The sequence below is a fragment of the Conger conger genome, chromosome 6 (assembly GCF_963514075.1).
Source record: "Conger conger chromosome 6, fConCon1.1, whole genome shotgun sequence".
In the NCBI taxonomy this organism is placed as follows: Eukaryota; Metazoa; Chordata; class Actinopteri; order Anguilliformes; family Congridae; genus Conger; species Conger conger.
Window position 1 is genome coordinate 32,586,800 of NC_083765.1, and position 20,493 is coordinate 32,607,292.

The window sequence follows — 20,493 nt, forward strand, 5'->3', positions numbered from 1 at the left end:
TATGATCCACAATATAGAGCAGTCTAGTCAAGTGATGAATGAGCAGCTGCATGTTAATCTTCTCAGTTCTTCACTCAGAGGAGAACAAAACCTGATCACACCCACAGCAAAAAGGAAAAAAAATTGAAAACTAAAAACCTGACACCCTACACAGACTAATAACATCGGTGTCTCTAGACCGTGCACTTGAACCGATTTAATCTAGCTGCCTGGCATGACAGGTCAGTCAAGGAGACTATATCGAGCCCATGCTAGGCCTGGTAGTGTTTCACTCACGCACAGACGGTCATTTGAGCCAGCTGGAAAGCTATGCCCCCTCACTTCTTTATCATGTTCCTGATGGAGAGCACCACAGGTAAGATGGGTGAAGTACAACTCTGAGGATGACTCACGTTAAAAACGACAACATGTCTGGCCATGATGGAGTACCGTGCCAGTGACCACACCAGGCCCAAGTCTGTTTAACAGCTTCTGATTTCACACCACAGTGAAACCGGGGGAATTTCACCCACTAACAGGGGAGAAGGGATTAGAAAAAAAACAGCAAGATGTGATAGAGATCTATAATTGAAATGTAAGTCTGAGAATGGCTCAGGGAGAAACAGCCCCCAAAGAAATGATAGGGGCAGTGCTAATCTCAAAGGGTAAACCACAAGTTTTTCAAATGCCGGGAAAAAGAAAAAAACAAAACGGCAAGGTCATACAGCTAATTGGAGAACAACAAAGGAAAGACTGACATGTGCTTTGTCCTTAATTTCAAGTCATGAATTTAAGCCAGAGATCATTTATCCAGTCCCTGACCTGAATGTAAAATATATCAAAAATTAAAAACAAAATGCAGCATTTGCTCAAAATGAAGGAAAGTACTTTGTTGATTGATTGAACTGAGGTCAGAGGCTAGAGTCACAAACATACCCTGGGTGTTTTTAGACTCTTTGAGAGGTGACGAAACCACTAACCAATCTTGCAGAAATGTGTTCCTTTATGATTGCCTGAACACTTACCTTCCTGCTCTCATTCACATTTTTGATAGTATTTAACGCGCGTAAATGCGGGGGAATGTTTACATATTCCCACATTGCTAAGAGTAGCAGTGCCTGCATTATTATTGTCAGTCAGCATCCAAGCCCCACTTTATCCTTTTCACAGCAAACTGCTGAAGCCGAGCGTGGCTGGGCATGGTTAGTACTTGTATGGGAAACCTCGTGGGATAACTAAGCCGCTCCTGGAAGAAGTGTCGCGGAGCCCATTTGGAGCACTCTGCCCTCTTCCCCAAACAGAAATACAATTTCGCAGCGCGGTGATGAGGGCACTGTGCTTTTTCAAATGAGATGTTAAAAACCGTGGACATGGCATGCTGAGGCCATTCATTTCCCCTGGCTCTTTTTTTTGAAAGCGTAGGGGTGTTAACCATCCTCATCAATTTCCCTCAAAACAGCCTCTCTACCTCTGGCCACTCAATTATCCCCCACATCTCATTGGCTACACAATCCTTCACGTTCCGTTCCTTGGCCCCCAGGTCAGTGCGGCAGTTCTCAGCTGACCGACCCGATTAAATGAAGGCAAAATCAAAAATAATTGGGCATATGAACACAAAGACATTCGCATCCACACCTGTGACAGCTTTTGTTACGCTGGATGAAATGCTATTTGTATATACAGTATGCAAGCTCCTGACCTGTAGAGATAAATTAGGTCGCCGGCCTCCTAGTAAGCCTTTTTTCTGCATGGGTCACAGGTGACACAAACAGAAAAAAAGGTTTGAAGATACTTAAATTCACTTTTGCGTGGTTTTCACATTTGCTCTCATGTGCCTGCTCTTCTGTTGAATGCTGAGGGGTAGGAATGCAGGAGAATGAGCCACTCCACAGACAGCTCCCATTGCTGTTCTCCCATCACACAACTCCAGCTCCTAAAAAGCCTTTCTCTGGAGTATTCCCTTTTTATCAGTATTTTCTTTCTGCTAGGGGGATGGGGGGCATGCTTGGTTCTAGTGAGCCAGGCATACTCAATGTATTATTTTTTAAACAGTTCTGGCAGTCATAGTCACCAGGGCCTATTCGTCCACAAAGACAATTCCTTATCTCTGTGCATGACATATCTCACAGGACTGATTATTGGTCAATGAGCCTGGATGGGGTGAATCGCTTGCTCTCATCACTAAACTACCTTGTGCTTGAAGATGAAAAAGATTTTCACAAATGAGAACATAAAACATTATTATCGCAGTTATGTATGAATGTTACAAATACATCCTTTTGCCTACATTTTATAGCAGAAAGCAGAAAGTTAAATTTAACAGCCAAAAGGCAGAGATGAGCCACTTTGATATGATATTGCTTGACACTTCTGAGCAAACAAATATATGAGTGAAACAACACCATTTCTGGCATGTCTTAATGCCACGTTATTGTGTCTCCTGTCATCTAACAATTTCACAGTGCTAACATTTACTGTGAAGATGTTCCCATCCAATGTACATTTACATTTACAGATAGAGGCGAGGTAGGCATTTTGTGTCCGAATACTTCAAATAGATACAAACATGGCATCCCATTAAATAAAAATGACCGCAAAAATCATTTTCCCTTTACTCACAGCCCTGACAGCATTCCATTATGGTTTAAGATTATCTTTGAATTTACCTTCCACCTTTTTTGAAAAGTCTAGACATGGATGGTAGAAGGGGCAAGGTTTTGCTTCACTGGTTGATCCCACTGAATACAGTTGGCATTAGTCCAAGAGGGCTGCTGGCTTGGCATCTTCCAGGGCAAAGGGAGGATCCTGGCTCACTGCGCAAGGTTATACAAGTTGCACTAACAGAAGTTTCTGGAAGGATGTTGGTATGTTAAGAGAATAATGCTTTGGAAGAGATTTAAAAAGTTCAATCATCTTCAGCTGATGGTTCACTTTGCTTCAGGCAATTTAATTAACAGAAACCATGCAGACTTCCTAGTTTATTGCTCGCTGATATAAAGATTAATAGATGATTATCGCTGATTTTTACAGACTGTATTGCAGCAGTCCTAGCAATCAATCAGTCACAGGCTATAATTCCCGAATGTGTCACAAATCGCCTGGTTACAGCTTTTCAAAGCCATACTACTGTGATGACTGAAGTTTAATGTGTGTGTGCGTGTGTGTGTGTGTGTGTGTGTGTGTGTGTGAATGCAAGCGTGTGTGTGTGTGTGCGTGTGCATGTGTATGAATAATCTGGTTGTCTTATAATGTCGACATCAAGTTTGCTCACAATGTTCTGAAGAGTACACTTTTCATAATGAATAATACAGATTTATTTCCAGGTCATTTGTATACAGTTTGTGTGTAAAGTTTCCATAAAAACTTGGTAAAAGACACCTCCGTGATCCATCCCAGCGCATGGTGACACGGTAATGGAGCCCCCCTGTGACAGTGTGGGTGGGGAGGCTTTTGCTAGTGAGAGACTGTAAGTGGGCAGGCTTATGGTGCATTTTCTCCTTGTCAGCGAGCCAACTTCAACTTTTGATTTTATTTCATAACAATGAGATAAAAAGATTTGATTAATATTTTTAGCACTGTGAGGTAATACGAACACAGGGAAGTAGAGTTTTTGGTAACACTTCATTTTACGTTATGTTAATTGTGTAGTACTTACTGGGTAAGTACACAGCTACTTGTGTAAATATTAGATAAGTACTTGGATTTCAGTGGTAAGTACTATGAAACAAAGTCAGTAAGTACCATTATGTAAGTACTATGCAAATACATTTTACAGCCTGTTTCATAGTACTTATCTCCGAAATCAAAATAGTTATCTAATGAGTACCTGGGATTACCCAGTAAGTACTGTATAATTAACGGGCTGTAAAATAAAGCGTAACCAAGTTTATTGCCACTTTCTCCATAATTATTGGTCCAATTCAATCAAAATGTTTTAGTGTCTCAGAGAGCCAATAAGCCAGTAGCCACATTCATCAGGAGGAGAAACTGCCAGTGAAATGGACATTAACTTCTGCTCCAAGCGGCAGCCTCCCCATGTTTTGCTCGGTACACTGTGAGTCTAAGTTAAATGGAAACTATTTATATAATTCATAATCATATTCATTATATTTCATTCTGTGTGCCTATTCTAATATGGGTTTAGCTTTAATTTGGTAAGTACATTTGTTGTACATCAAGAGAACAGCATTCTTTATAAAATTGGTTTTCAGCTTTTTTTTAAGATGATGAAGTTCTCAACAGAATACACATGTCAGTCATATGTATTAATATAACAATCATTTGTCTTAGAGCTAGGCATGAATTACATTTGAATATTCATGTTTGTACATTTTGAGCAAATTTAATCCTGTTGTAATTCCTTATTTGTCATAAAAAAGATTTATATGATTGTGCAGCTTCCACAACCGCACCAAGGAAAAAATCAGTGTCCCTGAAACCCACACGCCTGGAGGGTGAGCACTGTCTTCACCCCATGGACTAATAACACTGTCCTTCTCTTCTTCTTTATCAATCCTTTATGGATAAGCTACTGAAGGAATACTAATATGAAATTTACATCTTGCCACTTGCACACTTTAGGCCTTTGGTGAGAAAAATGTGTTGTTTATTTTGTGCAAATAAAGAGTTAAAAAGTAAGATGAGGAACTTTAATTTGTACCTATTCAAGTTCATTGTAATTCTCATTAATATCTAACCTACTTGAATAATGGCAGGTTTTTATTTTATTTGTTTCACTTTTAATAATTAATATGGTTTAGTAAAAATCATAATGAATAGATCCGGTCTTATAGCAGTGATTCATCAATGACTCAGTCAGAACTAATGAAGAGCTGAGGCAGAGAATCAATCAAAATGCATGATGCATTCCTAGGATGGATAGCCCATTGGAAAACAGTAAACTAAATGAACGACGGCTGATGCAGATTTGATAAAATGTAAAATTGGCTCGGAATTCTTCTCATATCCTGCCACATCACCAAAACAAGTGGGGTTGTTTCCAACGCAAAACATTATTCACAAGCAGCATTTTTATTTATTAATACATTTATTTTTTTATTTAATGAGCTGAGCCTGTCTTAAATTCTTATCTAATTCAATAAAATGACAGGGCACTTTTACAAAGGACAGGCTATGGGCATAATGAGAGTGAAGCTGCCTCCTTGTTATCGGCAGTTGTGGTGAAGTCTTGTACGGTGTAACCAGGTTTGCCGCCCGAATGCCAATGAGCCCTGAACTGCCACCACGTTCCGTAGACTGCGGGGAAAGTAAACTTCCCAAACGCCAGGCACCACTGCTGCATTCATCAAGCTGACAGCTGCTCGGAGACTCGGCTCTCATTTGTCATGGGTTCGAGCTATATCTGGAGTGTTTTAAAGATTACATTTGGGATCAATGATGGTTATATAGTGAAATATCCAAGCATAACACGGTGCCCTCAGTTATAAATCTTGAGAGCTATGGATTTTCACTTTTCTTATTCTAAAAAAAAGAAAACAAGTCATTTAAGCAGCTGTGTTCCAAAAACGGTTTGATATATACCCAGATGGATGTCATTTTAATTGTTCTGTAAAGCCAGCCTTCATGCACCTTCAAGGCCCACCAACGGGCCATTTCCCAAACCATGATGGCCAAATACTAATCTGGACTTTTTGTATTTTGAACAGCACTGAATATTGTTTATTTTACGACCACAGAATGATGCCATTCAGATTATAAACACATGTGTTTGTCTTCATTTAAATCTCGCACTTTCCCTGAAATCTTAACACATCATAGTCCTGTCACTACCATTAACAGCACTGCTTTAATGACTCAATGTATGTTTCTGTCAGATCTTATAATATTGACACTGGCAAGTTGTTCACAAAGGATATTGTGAATGTATTCAGCTCAAAAGATGTGATAAAAGGAAAAGCACCCATTTTTTTTGTAAGGAATTTAGACCATTTTGTAATATTAAGCATGATAATAATGTTCTTTGTTCTCACACTTAATTGTCCGAAGAGCAGCTAGGCTGGTTTCAATTCTTTATCAATTGACATAACATGAATCAATATGAGATGTAGGATCTGTGTTTTAGTTGGGTTTGAATAGGCTAGTGTACTGAATGGTACAAGGCTCTTCTTTAGTTTAAGTCTTCAACCGTATGTGTTCATTAAATAATGTTTGAGATATTGACACTTTGATAGGACGAGTACAAAATAGGTGGAAATTGACCTCTTGAGGGGCAAAGTGGAAAGGGTTAAATATTGCAATTTGTTAGCAGCTTACTTCATTAAAGCACATAACAGCTTTGACATTTATGGTGGAGATATTAACAGATGTTGGTCTATGATATAGGGGAGACTGGGGAACAACCAAATACTTTAAAGTTTTTGCTTGACTAAAAATATATACACACATATTAGAGCATATATTTTTAATCCAGAAAGAAGATGCATGTCTTTGTTATGACTATAGATGAGCGGTACAGTTCTAGGACGTTTCTGGCGATAACATTTCAGTCAAAAGTAGTGGGACTGAAACTTTTCAAACATGCCCCTACTATGATTAAGTTGAAACAGCCCTGGGGCATGTTGAAACAGCATCCGAAATGTCGGAAAATGGACTGGAAGAATGCTTTGTTTTAATATTAGTCAAAGGTTTGAGAATCCAACATTACAGCATTACAGCTTACATTTTTCATCTGATAATTAACCTTTAGGTTATAATCTATGCTATATGTTGTCTATACTAACCGCATATGACAACATTAATCCCTCCACTTTCTCAAATGTTTTTAATCAGCATTTTTCCTTTATACGTAGCTCTTGTGTATTTGATCCACCCATGGCATGTGATTCTTCTAGTAGCTCTACCTGTACAAGTTCATTTTCCTTTCGAAAGATTCTACCTGTCGAAGTCCAATGTGCAATCAATGCACTAAAAGATGACTGTGGAACTGGACCAGATGGCATTGAGACTAAATTTATCAAGTTAGCGGCTCATATCTTGATGCATCCACTCTGTGACTTATTTAACCTCTCATTATCAACCTGTGCCCTCCCTTCCACCTGGAAATGTGCCATAGTTACTCCACTTCATAAGGGAGGTGACCCCCATGACATTAATAACTACCGTCCTATTTCTATCATAAATTCTATAGCCAAAATCTTTGAGAAACTAATCTTCAATCAATTATCAAGCTATGTTACTGATCTGAACATCTTGTCCCCATGCCAGTCTGGTTTCAGGCCTAACTTCTCAACAACACCAGCTCTCTTAAAATTTACAAACGACGTGTTTACTGCTTCTGAGAATGGCAAACTCACTGGTGTATTTTTTCTTGACTTAACCAAGGCATTCGACATTGTTGATCACCATTTACTTCTTGATAAACTGTATTCCATTGGTGTCTCCCAGACTGCTCTACTATGGTTTAACTCATATCTTCACAATAGACGCCAGTGCGTCAGTCTCAATAGAAGTCAATCCGATTACTTAATTGTCGAGAAGGGAGGACCACAAGGCTCATCATTAGGTCCACTCCTTTTCTCCATTTTTATTAATGACCTTCCTAAAATCTGCTCTAACTGTCAAGTACAACTATATGCTGACGACACTGCAATTTACACATCTAGCACTAACAGATCTGCAATTGTCTGTAATTGGGGGGCGACATGGCTCAGGCAGTAAGAGCAGTCGTCTGGCAGTCGGAGGATTGCCGGTTCGATCCCCCGCCCGGGCTGTGTCGAAGTGTCCCTGAGCAAGACACCTAACCCCCAAATGCTCCTGACGAGCTGGTCGGCGCCTTGCATGGCAGCCAATCGCCGTCGGTGTGTGTGAATGGGTGAATGGAGAAGCATCAATTGTACAGAGCTTTGGATAAAGGCGCTATATAAATGCCTGCCATTTACCATTTACCAATTGAGAGATCCTTGCAACGTGAGTTTGCCTCTGTTCAGAAGTGGTTCTCACTCAACAAACTACTGCTCAACAAAAGGAAGTCATGTAGTATGTTGCTTGGTACCAGACACGGTCTGAGTGATGCCTCAGACCTGACTATTTCTTTTAATGATGGATCACCTCTTGAACATTTGACTTCTTATAAATACCTTGGACTTTAGATCGACCCAGTGCTTTCTTTTAAACAACATATTGAGACTATCACTAATCACTAGTCGCAATTTGGGCATACTGTATCGCTCCATAAATTGCTTTACTTTTCAGATGAGAAAAAGAATCGTTACACAGTTGTTATTGCCAATATTGGATTATGCTGACATTGTTTATCAGAACACCTTCGAAACACATCTTCAACCCCTCAATGTTATTTACAATAGTCTCTGTCGATTTATTCTAAGGTGTCCCTGTCAAACTCATCATTGCTCTATGTATGAAACTCTGAACTGGTTACCCCTCAATGCTCGAAGACATTACCATTGGCTCCAATGCATTTTCAAATGCATCCACTTTAATACCTAAAGCATTATCTAGTACCACACATATCCTCATACTCTCTTAGACATATACAGCAACCTTTCTTCTCTGTTCCCAAAACCAAGAAAGAAATTGGCAGACGCGCCTTCAAATTCAAAGCTCCCTCCGACTGGAACAATCTACCCATCAACATCAGAACAATTATCTCACTAAGTATATTTAAGAACTCATTATTACCCTTTCTTAAAACGTCATGTTGCTGCTTCTAATGCTACTGTCTCCCTGCTCCTTTACCATTGCATCACTGTATTTGCTTGTTGGTTATTTTGTTACTATTATTATTATCATCATTATTACCTTTATTATTATTATTACTACTACTGTCATTGTCATCAACACATTCTGTTGTACCTATCTCCTACTTATTTTGTGTGGGTATTGCGGGTTTATGGGAACGATGTGCGGGCTGGATCGGTAAATGAGAGCCTCTGTGTATGTATGGTGTACGTGACTGTGTTTGTTGTACTGTACTATTGTATTGTATTGTATGTTCTGTGTTGGACCCCCTCAAAAACGAGATGGCTCATCTCTAGGGGTTATCCATTAATAAATTTGAATATTAATATGCAATGAATAGATGGATAAGAGCAAGTCTTAAATAGGACTTTGACTGAATAAGTGTGTGGTCTACACGGAGTATGCAATGTTACATTGAACGTTCTTGTGGCTAATGCATTTATAATAATCGGGGGCATGTTTGAACACAGCGTTTAAACTTATCCCAGCTGTACTAGTTGTACTGCTGCATGGCTCAAAGTTTCTGCTTGCTAATGACATGTGTCAAACCAATACTGCCTTATAAATCAAAAGACAGTTATTTAAATGACTCCTATATTTGGAGTCTTTGGTGTTCACACATCATCAGTTAATCAAAAAAGCAGTACTTTCATGGTGCGAAAACACAGATATGTTAATAACTCGTGAAGTTTTCGAATCATCCTGCCACTCACACATGAGAAGCACGTTGCTATGATATACAGTAAGTATATAAAAAACAAACACATCATTCTTGCGCAAAAGCAAGAAATCCCCATGTTTCAACATGGCCCGTGTTCTGTGCCTTGTTCTCCCCTACTATCAATCTTGAAGCTGCTTAATGCTTTAGTGCAGATGCTTTATGCTTTAATAAAGTAAGTCGCTAACAAGCTGCTATATTGAAAATACGACAAACGGTGGCATTCGGTAAACATCACATACGTCATGGCAGCATCACCAAGTTTAATATTAGACTGTGCTTGGATATACACCGTTAGCATGCTTCGGTGGAAGAAGTAGTTCCTGATGAAACCACGCACAAATAAAGCTCTGTGGATGTTCACGTGTAACGGTGACATTATAACCATTTGGAAAGAGACACTAATTAAGTTTTTCATATGGAAATGTCCGGCGCATTCAGAGTGCCACAAAATTATAGACATAGAAAACTGTCTCTTTAAGTATTTTGATAAAAGCAAAAATAGATTTGTAACTCATAACAATCAATTATAAGATTTTAAAAAATGTGATGAAATTATGTTTTCATCATTTCAGTGATATAATTTGACCCATACTGAGACCGGAGACCTGTGGTTCCCCCACTTTGTTCATTGTGTTGTCTAATGAAGGAATATTACTTTCTTTGTCAAAATGTTGCAACTAACAGACGAAAATGCCTTCTGGAACTGAAACACTCCATCTTGCATCTATAAAGCAGAACCAGAATAAGCCAGTATAGAGTTCTCACTGTTTTCTCTTTTGAATTATTGTAATCGGAACCAAATTTGCAATTATAATTTTTCAAACACTGGCAAGATCATTGCTTTCTTTGCCGAATGAGTTCACTGAAACCCTTCCCATTTGGATTTTTGCAGTCTTTCATACAGTGTTTATGCAACACTTTATGCAACCTTTTTTGAATAAACATTACCAGTAATATCATGACATTGAATTTTCAGTGTTGAACAACTGAATATTACTCATTGGTTGGTGGAGTCTTTATGCTGGATTTATGGTGCTTATCCCGCTTTCTTTCCTAGAATGGCTGCTGGCTTTCCTTCTCAGGAAAGTTGGAACTTGGCAGACACTGAAGATTATTTCTAGGCTCTAAAATAAGCTGGCTATACAGTAACACATGAGTATAAAATATATGTATTGCTGCAGAGATGCCGAAAAGTGCAGTAATGTTACTTGCCAGTGGTGTTAGCCATATCTGCAGTTTCCCTGCCAAATTGGACTACTTTGATGGAGTCAGGCGTGAAATATATCAGCTCACCTGGTCTTCCAACTAGATGTACTGTAACAGACTTGCTAACCAGAAGGTACAGTAGCTTAAAACTGCACATCCCCAATGTACTGTTTTACAGTGCGAAAGCATGGCATGTTACCAAGAATACAGCTGTCAATTTCTAATAAGATACTCAATAATCAAAGGTGGTTGTTTCTGCAGAATAACATAGGGACATTGAAGTCACAACCTTTTTCCACCTGCTGATTCTTTAGGCAAGCTTCACATTCAGGTGAGTGACTTACTCTCTTCCGTTGTGATGTGAAGTTCCATTTTTACTCATAGAAATGGATCATCCGTTTGCTTGTGTCAAAATGCCACTGGAGAGATACGGCATGAGGCAACTGTAGAAGTTTAATTCTGGGAATCATACACAGGCAACATTGTACCCATGGATCTATTGGGAACAACCAAGGAACACGTTTTGAGGAACATTGGGTATTCTAGTAAATGTGCTCTTGCCCACAATCAATCTTTTTCCCTGCAGGCTGCTAACAGCTCCCATTGATTTCACAGGATGAAATTTCACTCACCCTGGCATGGGTAGTGGAAAAATATACTTCTATCTTTCTGTTTTTTCAAATCTTTCCATTGAGGATTTGGAAACCGTGTAGCCGAGGGTGTCTGCTGTGTTGGAGGAACGCGTTCAATACTCGTTTAATGCAAGGGTGCTCGCATTGTAACTCAAAATAGTTTCTTTTTAGTTAAATCCAACCTTAGTTTATTGTGATTCATGAAATCACTGTGTTTGACAGAGCGCTCGTCACTGTTAAAATTCACACACATATCACTAGAGCATGAACACCAGCATGTTAGAATCACAGCCCAGAGCTGTTCGGTCTCCGGGACAAAAGATATTTACGTACTCGGAAGGATTAATCAAATTGCCGTGTTTAATCTGACAGTAAAACAATCCGTCACTTCTTTTCTCTTGACTGGAGTGACGTGTTCCTTTCTGTCTAGGCAACGCCTGTCATTTGAAAATCCCTAGTGACGTTCGAACGATAGGTCCTTTATCAACTGCAGATTTCACGGGTGAACTTCTTTCCATTCCCCTTTTGTAATTTCCATACTTTTATTGAAATGACAAACTTCCATTGGAGGTGTGTGACTTGCTATAATCGAGGAAGCGTCACTAGGAGACCAGCTCCCGTGGAGTGAATATGGTTGTGAATGACAGCAGGGATTTAGAGCAGCCTTGCACATCAGTAATATGATCGCTAACTGACTTCCAGCGATATGATGTTCCATCTCCTTTTTGCACTAAAGATTAGCTGACTGGAAGTCATTATGTAGACAGCTCAGGCAAAGAAGAAGCACGGCTGAGACTGACACATGTTAGGCCTTATATATGTGTCACTCCAGAAGATGGAGGAAATGTCATTTCTCTTTGTGTGGCCAGAGTGACAGAAAGGGTAAGGCATTTTCTCATTTTCCATCTGATTTCCTTCTCCAAGCCTACGTTATCAGAGATTTATTTCCATTCACTTGCTGCGATCAAAATGGAAGATAACCAGCAGGAAGGAGTGTTGAAAACAGGACTGGCGGCGAGGGGGAAAGAGCAGTAGGTGCCAATCAAAATCAGGTGAAGTAAATTACCGAAGCTACGGAATGAATCAGTGGATGACAACATCAGTGATCTGGAGAGATATAGGAGGAGAAGCAAGTAAGAACCTGCAGGGATGGAGAAAAAAAAAACATCTCCATCCTCTGTCCCGTGAGTCCTGAAGGCTTTCTGAGGTCATGGGAACGTGCTGCCCTCATTTCCAGCATGGCTCAGGTATTTCCTGTAGGTCGCCAGCCCTTAAATCCTTGTAAAAACAGCTTTATTCTAGGAAGTCAATAATGGTATTGCTTTTTACTTCTTATATACTGGTTGCTTTTTACTAGTCGATAGCATGTTCAATGGCTCTCTGAACCTGGGAGAAACAAAATGTGCACTTCACCAGAAACAGGTGCAAGCTGTGCCTGTTTTTTCTCAATAACAACGCATGAGTAACTTCAGTTCATATTTCTCCTTGAGAACAGTTATTGTTTTTTGTTAGACATAGGTGAATGGAGAGTGATTACTTTCCAGGCACAAAGACATAACCACTTATTATTCATTTCTTATATGAGAGACTGTGAGTTCACAGGAGCATATTTGCCTCTTGATTTATCAGGAAACTATTTTCCACTATTTTGAAGTCTTTGTGTGCAAGACTGCACTTTCTGTTTTGCTGCGCAGGTCAAGGTTCCTCTGACCCGCTGTGTTTGCCCATTTTAATGCAACACTGGCTGGTTACAGCTACTGCTCAAGTTCTCAAACTAGAACATTTTAGAGTCTTACTGTTTTGTTGCCACATGCCCTGCCTGCATGGTGAATGACAATGACATACAGTGTGCATGATGCATGATTAGTGGTTCATGATGGAAGAAAAAACATTAGTTTTACATTAGTTTTACTTTGCAATTGATAAACAGTGGCCTTAGTTGGGCTTAGGATGGACACATGAAGCTCACTGTGCTAATCCAGGATCAATTTTCCCTTTACCAATGCCGAGTGGCTAAGGTACATGACGGGGACCTGTAAAGTCAGTGGTTCAAGCGCCAGTGTAGCCACAATAAGATCAGTGCAGTTGTAGGCCCTTAACCCAGGGGCATGTCTATGGGTGGGCACCCAGAGAAGCCTTGCCCACCCAGAGGAATCATCTGCCCATCCAATGAAAACTCACAGCTAAGTTACAGCTACTTTTTTTTTGAGCGTTCATAAAAAAGATTTCTGTAATTTTGTCATTGGTCATCAAAAAATGCACTGCTTTTCCATTGGCCATTTCGAAGGTGTGGGTGTGCTTAGTCAGTTCTCCTCTTTTACATTATCGCCAAACCACAACACTTTGAGCAGAGAGTGCTTAAACAAGGCGGTGGTTTCCTTAAATATGCCTCTAGTATTCCTCACCTTAGAGCGATGTCTGCATGGCTGGAATACCAGCGTCACTCAGAGACAGGTGAACAGGTCAAACCCAGATAGAAAAGAACAGGTACTGTGTTAAAAGCATAGGCAAAGTCATTTCGTTTCTCACTGTAAATGAGCTAGCTCTCTGTGGGCAGTGTCAGGGGGATGGGGATGAGGCAGGTCTTTTAATTAGGCTGCTTGATTACACCATTCAAAAAGATCCCAAACCCCCAAAAAAATTGCTAAATGCATCCCTGAAAACACTAAATACACATCAAATGTCATTCAAAACCAAATAATTGAAATTGGGCCTGAAAGATATCAGGGTATGAGGATATGAGGAAGCTGACTTTCCTGGACTTGCATTAAAAGTGACCAGGGATCGCTGTAACATTGAGAACTTATCAATAATAATACAATTTGTCCGCAACTCCCAGAAGAACATTTCATTGGCTTGATTGATTTGAGTCATCTTGACAATGAATATGTGTTCAACCACAATTTAGTGTCTCAGTGTTATGATGGCGCTTCAGTGATGTCTGGGGTGAGGGGCGGTGTGCAGACTTTGCAGTAACAAAAAGTAGGCAAGGGCATTCCGTATTTGCACTGCTATAACCACCAACTTCACTTGGTAGTGTGGTATGCGATACAATCAGAACCTCTTGCAAAGAAGTTCTTTGAATGGTCCAATTCATTGCATACATTCTGTCACGGACATTATGTTGCACACAGGGACAATACTCCCACACTCAAAAGGCTACTAGAGATTTGCATGATGTCACCAAGTCCATTGTTGACAGTGAGGAACGTATCATGAGTCTTTTGTCTGAGGTAGCCGAGGATGACAGTGCTCCATTTGATCTCAGTACAGAGGTGTGAGGTCTTTTGACACAACTAAACAGACTTCTTTGACATTTCTCCTCCATCTGCTTGGTGCGCTGAAGCCGGCCAATTAAGTCCTAAGGCCTAGTTTGGCTGCTAGTTACCTGCAGAGATGCTACTTTGAGAGTAATCCTTAAAGAAACCAGAGTCTGCGTAAGTACTTCAATGAGTGCACAGTCTTTGGTTTCTTTAAGGATGAAAACAAAGACATTGCCACTGCCAAGCATATCACTGTTCCTTTGTTAAAATACAAGATATTAGTTCATAGACACTTTGCATTAGCTGTTAAGAAGCATGTTTGGATTATCTTGTTCACTGTGACAACGCAACTGAATTAAAAAAGAATATTCTTTCATAAAATTAAAATTCCAAGCAGTCTCTTCACTTTAAGCCTCTGAACTCTCCCCAGCTTTTTTGTTGTATTGCATGTTTTTTATTTTTTTTTATTTTCAATAAATGAAATGAGGTATTCGCTGTATAAAAACACCTTTTACTCACATATTTAACTTAGCGATTGCTTTTGCTAATCAACTGCTATGGTTCAGTTTCCTTTTATTTCAGGAGTTCAGGACTCGAAGCCAACAATTTGAAAGTTTTTGCAGTGACTGTGAACTGTAATGAGGCAAAGTGCCTGGATTACCCTGGCACTATACAGAAATACCTGGATTTCTATATATTTATCCAATATTTATTTAAGCCATGTCTATTTTTGACTTCTGAGCTTTACGGTGCATAGATGGCTTTGTGCAAAACATATTACCATAGAACTCAGAACCGCAGTGATGAAAATAAATCATTGCCTGCTTTCCTTCTATTCGTTTTGACAGCTATTTTCAAGTGGAATTTGTATGAATATAAAAATATGTAGATGATGCTAAATCCAACCTATGAGATAAGCAAGTACCATTAATAGCACTTGTACCCCTGCTTGAAAAGTACATATTTAAAGCACTTTGAATTTACATTTTATAAAAATTAAACTCATGTATAGTTATTACAGTATTCATTTGCAGTTCAACATATAGTATTTCAAATCAGCATGTGTTGTATTTTTTATTTAACCCTGTAGCTATTTATGAGCATCATTACACTTATAGTACATCACATTTTACCTAGCATTATCTTTCAAGTCAAGCAACAAGGGCATTCATATAACTGGCTAATTATAGCCCATGCTCCGTATCAATAAATATATGGTTGTTACATTGCCCTTATTACAACTTTTTTGTGGCTTACAATTGACAGTGTCTGAAAGCTTTCTTGTGCTGAGACAAATGGCAGCTTTATTGGTCTTCTAATATTTGCATGTTCCTCCAGATAAATGCATCAGCCAAATTGATAAATAATAAATATGTATATAATGTGCAGTTGCAGTTGGCTCATAAATTATGCACAGTGTAGGAGTATAGCAGTCTCACACGTGGATGGTCTGCAGGATGGAAAATGGATGTACAACATGTTAAATCTGGCACCCTGTGGAAAAGACTGGCAAAAATAGGATCAGAAACCGACCAAAGTTCCATTTTGGAGATTTGTCTGTTTGCTCAAACGTTGCACACTGGTGCTTTGCAATGTCTATCAGGGCAATGTAACTGGAAATATACAGCCTATGTGTCTTTCTCCCAAAGGTTTCCATGTCAGAATTAGCATGTTCAGATTTTCCAGTGAAAATGAAGAGAAATGGATTGAGTGACTTGGGGGGGGGGGGGGGGCAGAGCGTAGGAAGGAAGGGAAGGTTGACAGATAATCTCCGGTTTTTCTGTCCTAAAGATAGCATCCAACAGCCTCTATGTCCAAGATCCCAGTAGAGGTGGAAATCCAGGCTCAGAAATTAAAAGTCCTCCCCAGAATTCTGTTCCAATCACCTGGTTTAGCTAATTAGCACAATTCTTCAGCCTGGAGGTAGATCTCATTAGTGATATCAGCTGGTTGAGTTCAGGGGTGAACACATGGCATTCTTTTACTTTCTGATGCATGGGCTTTCCAACTCTGCGTCCCAGAATGCATCACTGGCACGGATGGCCATTGAGTGATCTGGAAAACCATCACATTGAGCGGAACTTCTCTAAACAGAAGGAAGCATATTGAAGTCGTTGGCTTGTTCTGAAATTATGTCAGGGCATACTACTTGTTTTAATTAACATGCCATCCATAGCGCTGCTATCAGAATCCAAGCCTGCACACTCATCCTTAAAATGGGTTTTGTTTGTCCTACTTTCAGTTGTTACTATTTGTTCTGAGACTTGTTAATTATTACACTCTAAAAAATACTTTCCTTGTTTCTACTTCAAATCATACCAATTCAAGAAAGGAAAAAGGGCAAATTTGTGTGAACCTTTCCAAAGGAAGGTTTTTTCCATAACAGTTTATATGCTTGCATAATTCAGTTTTTGCACCATACAACTTCTCAGTGGTTCAATTGTTTGCATCCATGGTTTTTGATCATTATAAAAAGACTGCAGGCTAAGTTAAGATTGGCTCTCTTGAAATGAAGCCTCAGCTGCCTCGTGCCTGCCTGTATGGATGGGGGAGGCAGAAGCACATGAGCATGAGAGGTGGTAATAACAAGGCGGGCCCCTGTTCATCAGAGTATCTGCTCTCAGGAAACAGGGCAGCTTGTGAGGGGGAAAAAGGCAGAGTGTCACCATAATGTACAGGCCAAGGAGGAATGAGCAGGCAGGAAAAGAAAGAGGAAGGCATGAGTGGAGAAAGATGGAAAGAAGGGATGGCAAATGGAAAAGCAATTGTTATGACAGTGGAATACACTGAAAGTTCCGTACATTGAAATAAAAAATATTCATAAATATATTGTGACACTTCACAATACATGAGCAAATACATTATTGCCACTTTAAAATATTGCAAATTAAAAAATGCCCTCTCCCCATATTTAAAAGTCCCCATATTTACAATACATTGCCATATTGAGGGTTTGGTGCACAAGGGGCATAAGTGACATTTTGGACCAATAGGAGTATTATATAGTATATGAAATGAAACCTCTGGAGCATCTAGTGGCAAAAGATAGGCTGTGCCATCCTTAACTACATTGAAATAAAGGGTAAAAACCCAAAGACTAAAGCATAAAAACCTTTCATTCAAGCATTTGTTTAGGCTCTCCTATAAAATTTTGAAAATGCCAGGCTGACACAGTTTGCAAACACAAAAACATACAACAGTGAAATCAAAGCACACCCATCTTCATGTGTTCCAGTAACACTAGTTCCATACAGAATAATGAATGCTCTGTCTTTTGAAATAAGCTTTGAAGCTGTTGCCCACTGAAAGTAATTCAATTAAAAATTATATTATATCCAATTAAAGCATGCAAAAAATATAATTATCATGATTTTATCATTCCTCTTATATGCATACAAACAGGGATACACATGCGTGCTGAAAAGGTAGTCTTTTAATATTATGTAATTCATCTGCATTTTCCAGTATATTCTTTTTTTATTCTTTTTGTTCTATTTTTCTCTATTTCACTCCCTCCCCTCTCTTTGCCACTCTCTCCCTCTCTCTCCCCCCTCTCTGTTCCCCTTCCACCCTCTTCCTCTCCCCTCTCTCTCACTCTCTTTCTGTCTGTTTCTCTCTCAGTTCAAAGCAATTCAATTTAACATTGCAATGTTGCCAAAGCAGTCACATACAATATAAATTGTTACGACAAAAATAGCCACAGTACAATATGTCACATGAACCCATGTATGTGCATGATCTCTCTCTGTCTTTCTCTCTCTCTCTTTCTCTCTTTTTCTCTCTCCCCCTCTTCCCCTCCCTCTCCCTCCCTTCTCTCTCCCTCCCTCCCTCCCTCCATCTGCAAGCCCCTCAGCATGACGCTCTGAGCTCGACATGGGATCAGATAATGAGACGGCAGCAGCCCGTTCTCCAGCGGATCGCAGTGCAGTCAGGCGGCCAGTGTAGCGGCGCCTTGCCCGTCCCTCCCCGCCCGTGCCCTCTCTGACCCCCTCAGATCCAGCCCACCTACACACTCAGGTGCCACACACCTCATGACCTGTGGGTGAGCTGCCCACGATGATGCCACATCTTCCCACCTGTTGGATATTTCATAATGCCCAATTTAAAACTGCTATGCTGTGCACAGAAACAACATGATAAAAGGTCTGCGAGAAGCCCCTATTATGTGTCCATTCCTTCAGCCTTTCATCTCCTGGTTCTGGGGTAGCCGTCATAATGGATGTGTTCATGAATCAAAGTGGACATACAGATCATGCTAATTCTTCGTTTTACTCATTCTAGCCAATGAGATTTGTAATTGCACTGCAGTTCCCCAAGTCAGACTTGCGCTGTATTTACTTTGTCTGTGCTTCCTGTAAAATACAATACAAATGTAACAATACCAGCTGTTCAAGTGAACGGTATTACACAGTGCTCACAGTTTTACATTCTGTCATACCGCCAGTGATTTTCACAGGGACATATTTACGCTGTGTTGACTTCATTAGCGAGACCCAACACCCCTGCTGTGACTCAAGAACCTGCACACAGCGTCTGTCTCCGGCTCTTAGCACCACCATGAGTCTTGCCCTTGTCTGCGTAGCTGTTTTTTCTGGGCTTGCGGTCAGCTGTAGCGGAAAGAACACTTCCCCCGTCCGCGCGGGGAGAAAGCAGGGAGGCAAACGGGAGCGAGCGAGCAAGCTGCAGCCTTCGGGGAATATTTCTGCCTCTGCGTGTCTCCTGGAGGCACAGCTTCCCATTATTCACACCCATCGAGCGAGACACACGCTGCGTCTGTTTAAACGGGAAAAATCTTGTGTACAAATCCCTTAATTCGCTCGACTAATTTCAATCATACAAGCACCTCTCAAGCGGAAAGCTTCAAATCGCATTCGGCAGGATGCTAAACCCGCCGCGCTTTGCCTCACGAGAGCACCGAACGGGTGAGAGCTGCGTGGTTAACAGTCGGGGGTACGGGAGGGAGGGGGTAGAGGTTAGAGAAACTTTTCTGCACTTACTGAAAAAGATGTACTCGGTATAGCTGCTCCAGATCTTGTCGTCTCTGTACTGGTTGATGAAGGCCGCCGTGCCGGTGGAGTTGCAGGCCACCATGTGGAAGCCGGCCTCCGACAGCCTGTCGAAGGCCTGCTCCAGGTAGGTGAACTTGAGGTAGAAGCGGGAGGTGTACTTCTCCGGGGGCCGGTCGGGGTCCCTGCTCTCGTTCAGGGTCTCCCCGAACACCTCCTTGGCCAGGGCGATGCGCCCGCACACCATGATGCGGGCCACCCGCCGGAACTTGGCGTCGGCCTGGTTGTCGCGCACCATGGTGTAGGAGCCGCGGTAGCCGATGGTGATAAATCCCGAGCGCTTGTCCAGGGCGGCGGCGCGCGCCAGGTCGCTGCTCTGGGAGCTCTCCTCGATGTCGCTGGGGCAGCCTTCGTCGTTCATGGAGCCCTGCTTGGCCACGCGGGGGGCCAGCAGCTTCAGCAGGTCGGCCAGCTGGAAGTGCTCGGCCTCGCGCTGCAGCCGCTCCTTCTCGGGGAAGTGGTCGGGGAGCACCAGCTGCTTGTCCCGCAGGAAGTCCAGCACGTAGCGGAAGAGGAAGCCGTCGCGGTCGATGAAGAAGCGGCCGCGGCTGTCCCGCGGCAGGTCCTTGAGCGGGTGGCGGGAGAACATGGTGTGCAGGGTGGTGTCGGGGACGCTGACCAGCGTGGAGTGCTTGGTGACGTAGACCTGGCCCCCCACGTTCAGCTCCACCACCTCCGGGAAAGGGCAGGACACCTCGCTGATGGGAAGGATGCTCTCCCTCAGAGCCATGGTCCCCAAAGCCAGGCTGTGAGCAGCGGGAGAAGGAAAGATAGGGAAAAGCAACGGAATTCTTAATAATAATTTTAAAAAACAAAGCCAAAAAAAAAATTCACCTCTTTGAAAAAGTGCAGGTAACCCAGTCCTCGGCAGCCAGAGAAGTGCAGAAGTTCATTTGAGGAGAGTACTA

General features: G+C 41.2%; 1 protein-coding gene across 2 annotated transcripts in view; it reads right to left on the reverse strand.

Moving 5' to 3' along the window:
- Positions 1-20,493, reverse strand: part of LOC133131014 (BTB/POZ domain-containing protein KCTD8-like) — a 44,685-nt gene that overhangs the window by 21,310 nt on the left and 2,882 nt on the right. Inside the window, exons 4-5 of one of the 2 annotated variants that reach the window (XM_061246090.1) lie at positions 19,517-20,331; positions 18,599-19,292 (exon numbers count right to left, since the gene is read on the reverse strand). In XM_061246090.1, coding sequence (XP_061102074.1) covers positions 19,258-19,292; positions 19,517-20,315 — 834 coding nt within the window. In that variant the 5' untranslated portion in view covers positions 20,316-20,331 and the 3' untranslated portion in view covers positions 18,599-19,257. Of the gene's footprint in view, positions 1-18,598; positions 19,293-19,516; positions 20,332-20,493 lie in introns of those variants that run through there. The other variant, XM_061246089.1, reaches the window with a different exon arrangement.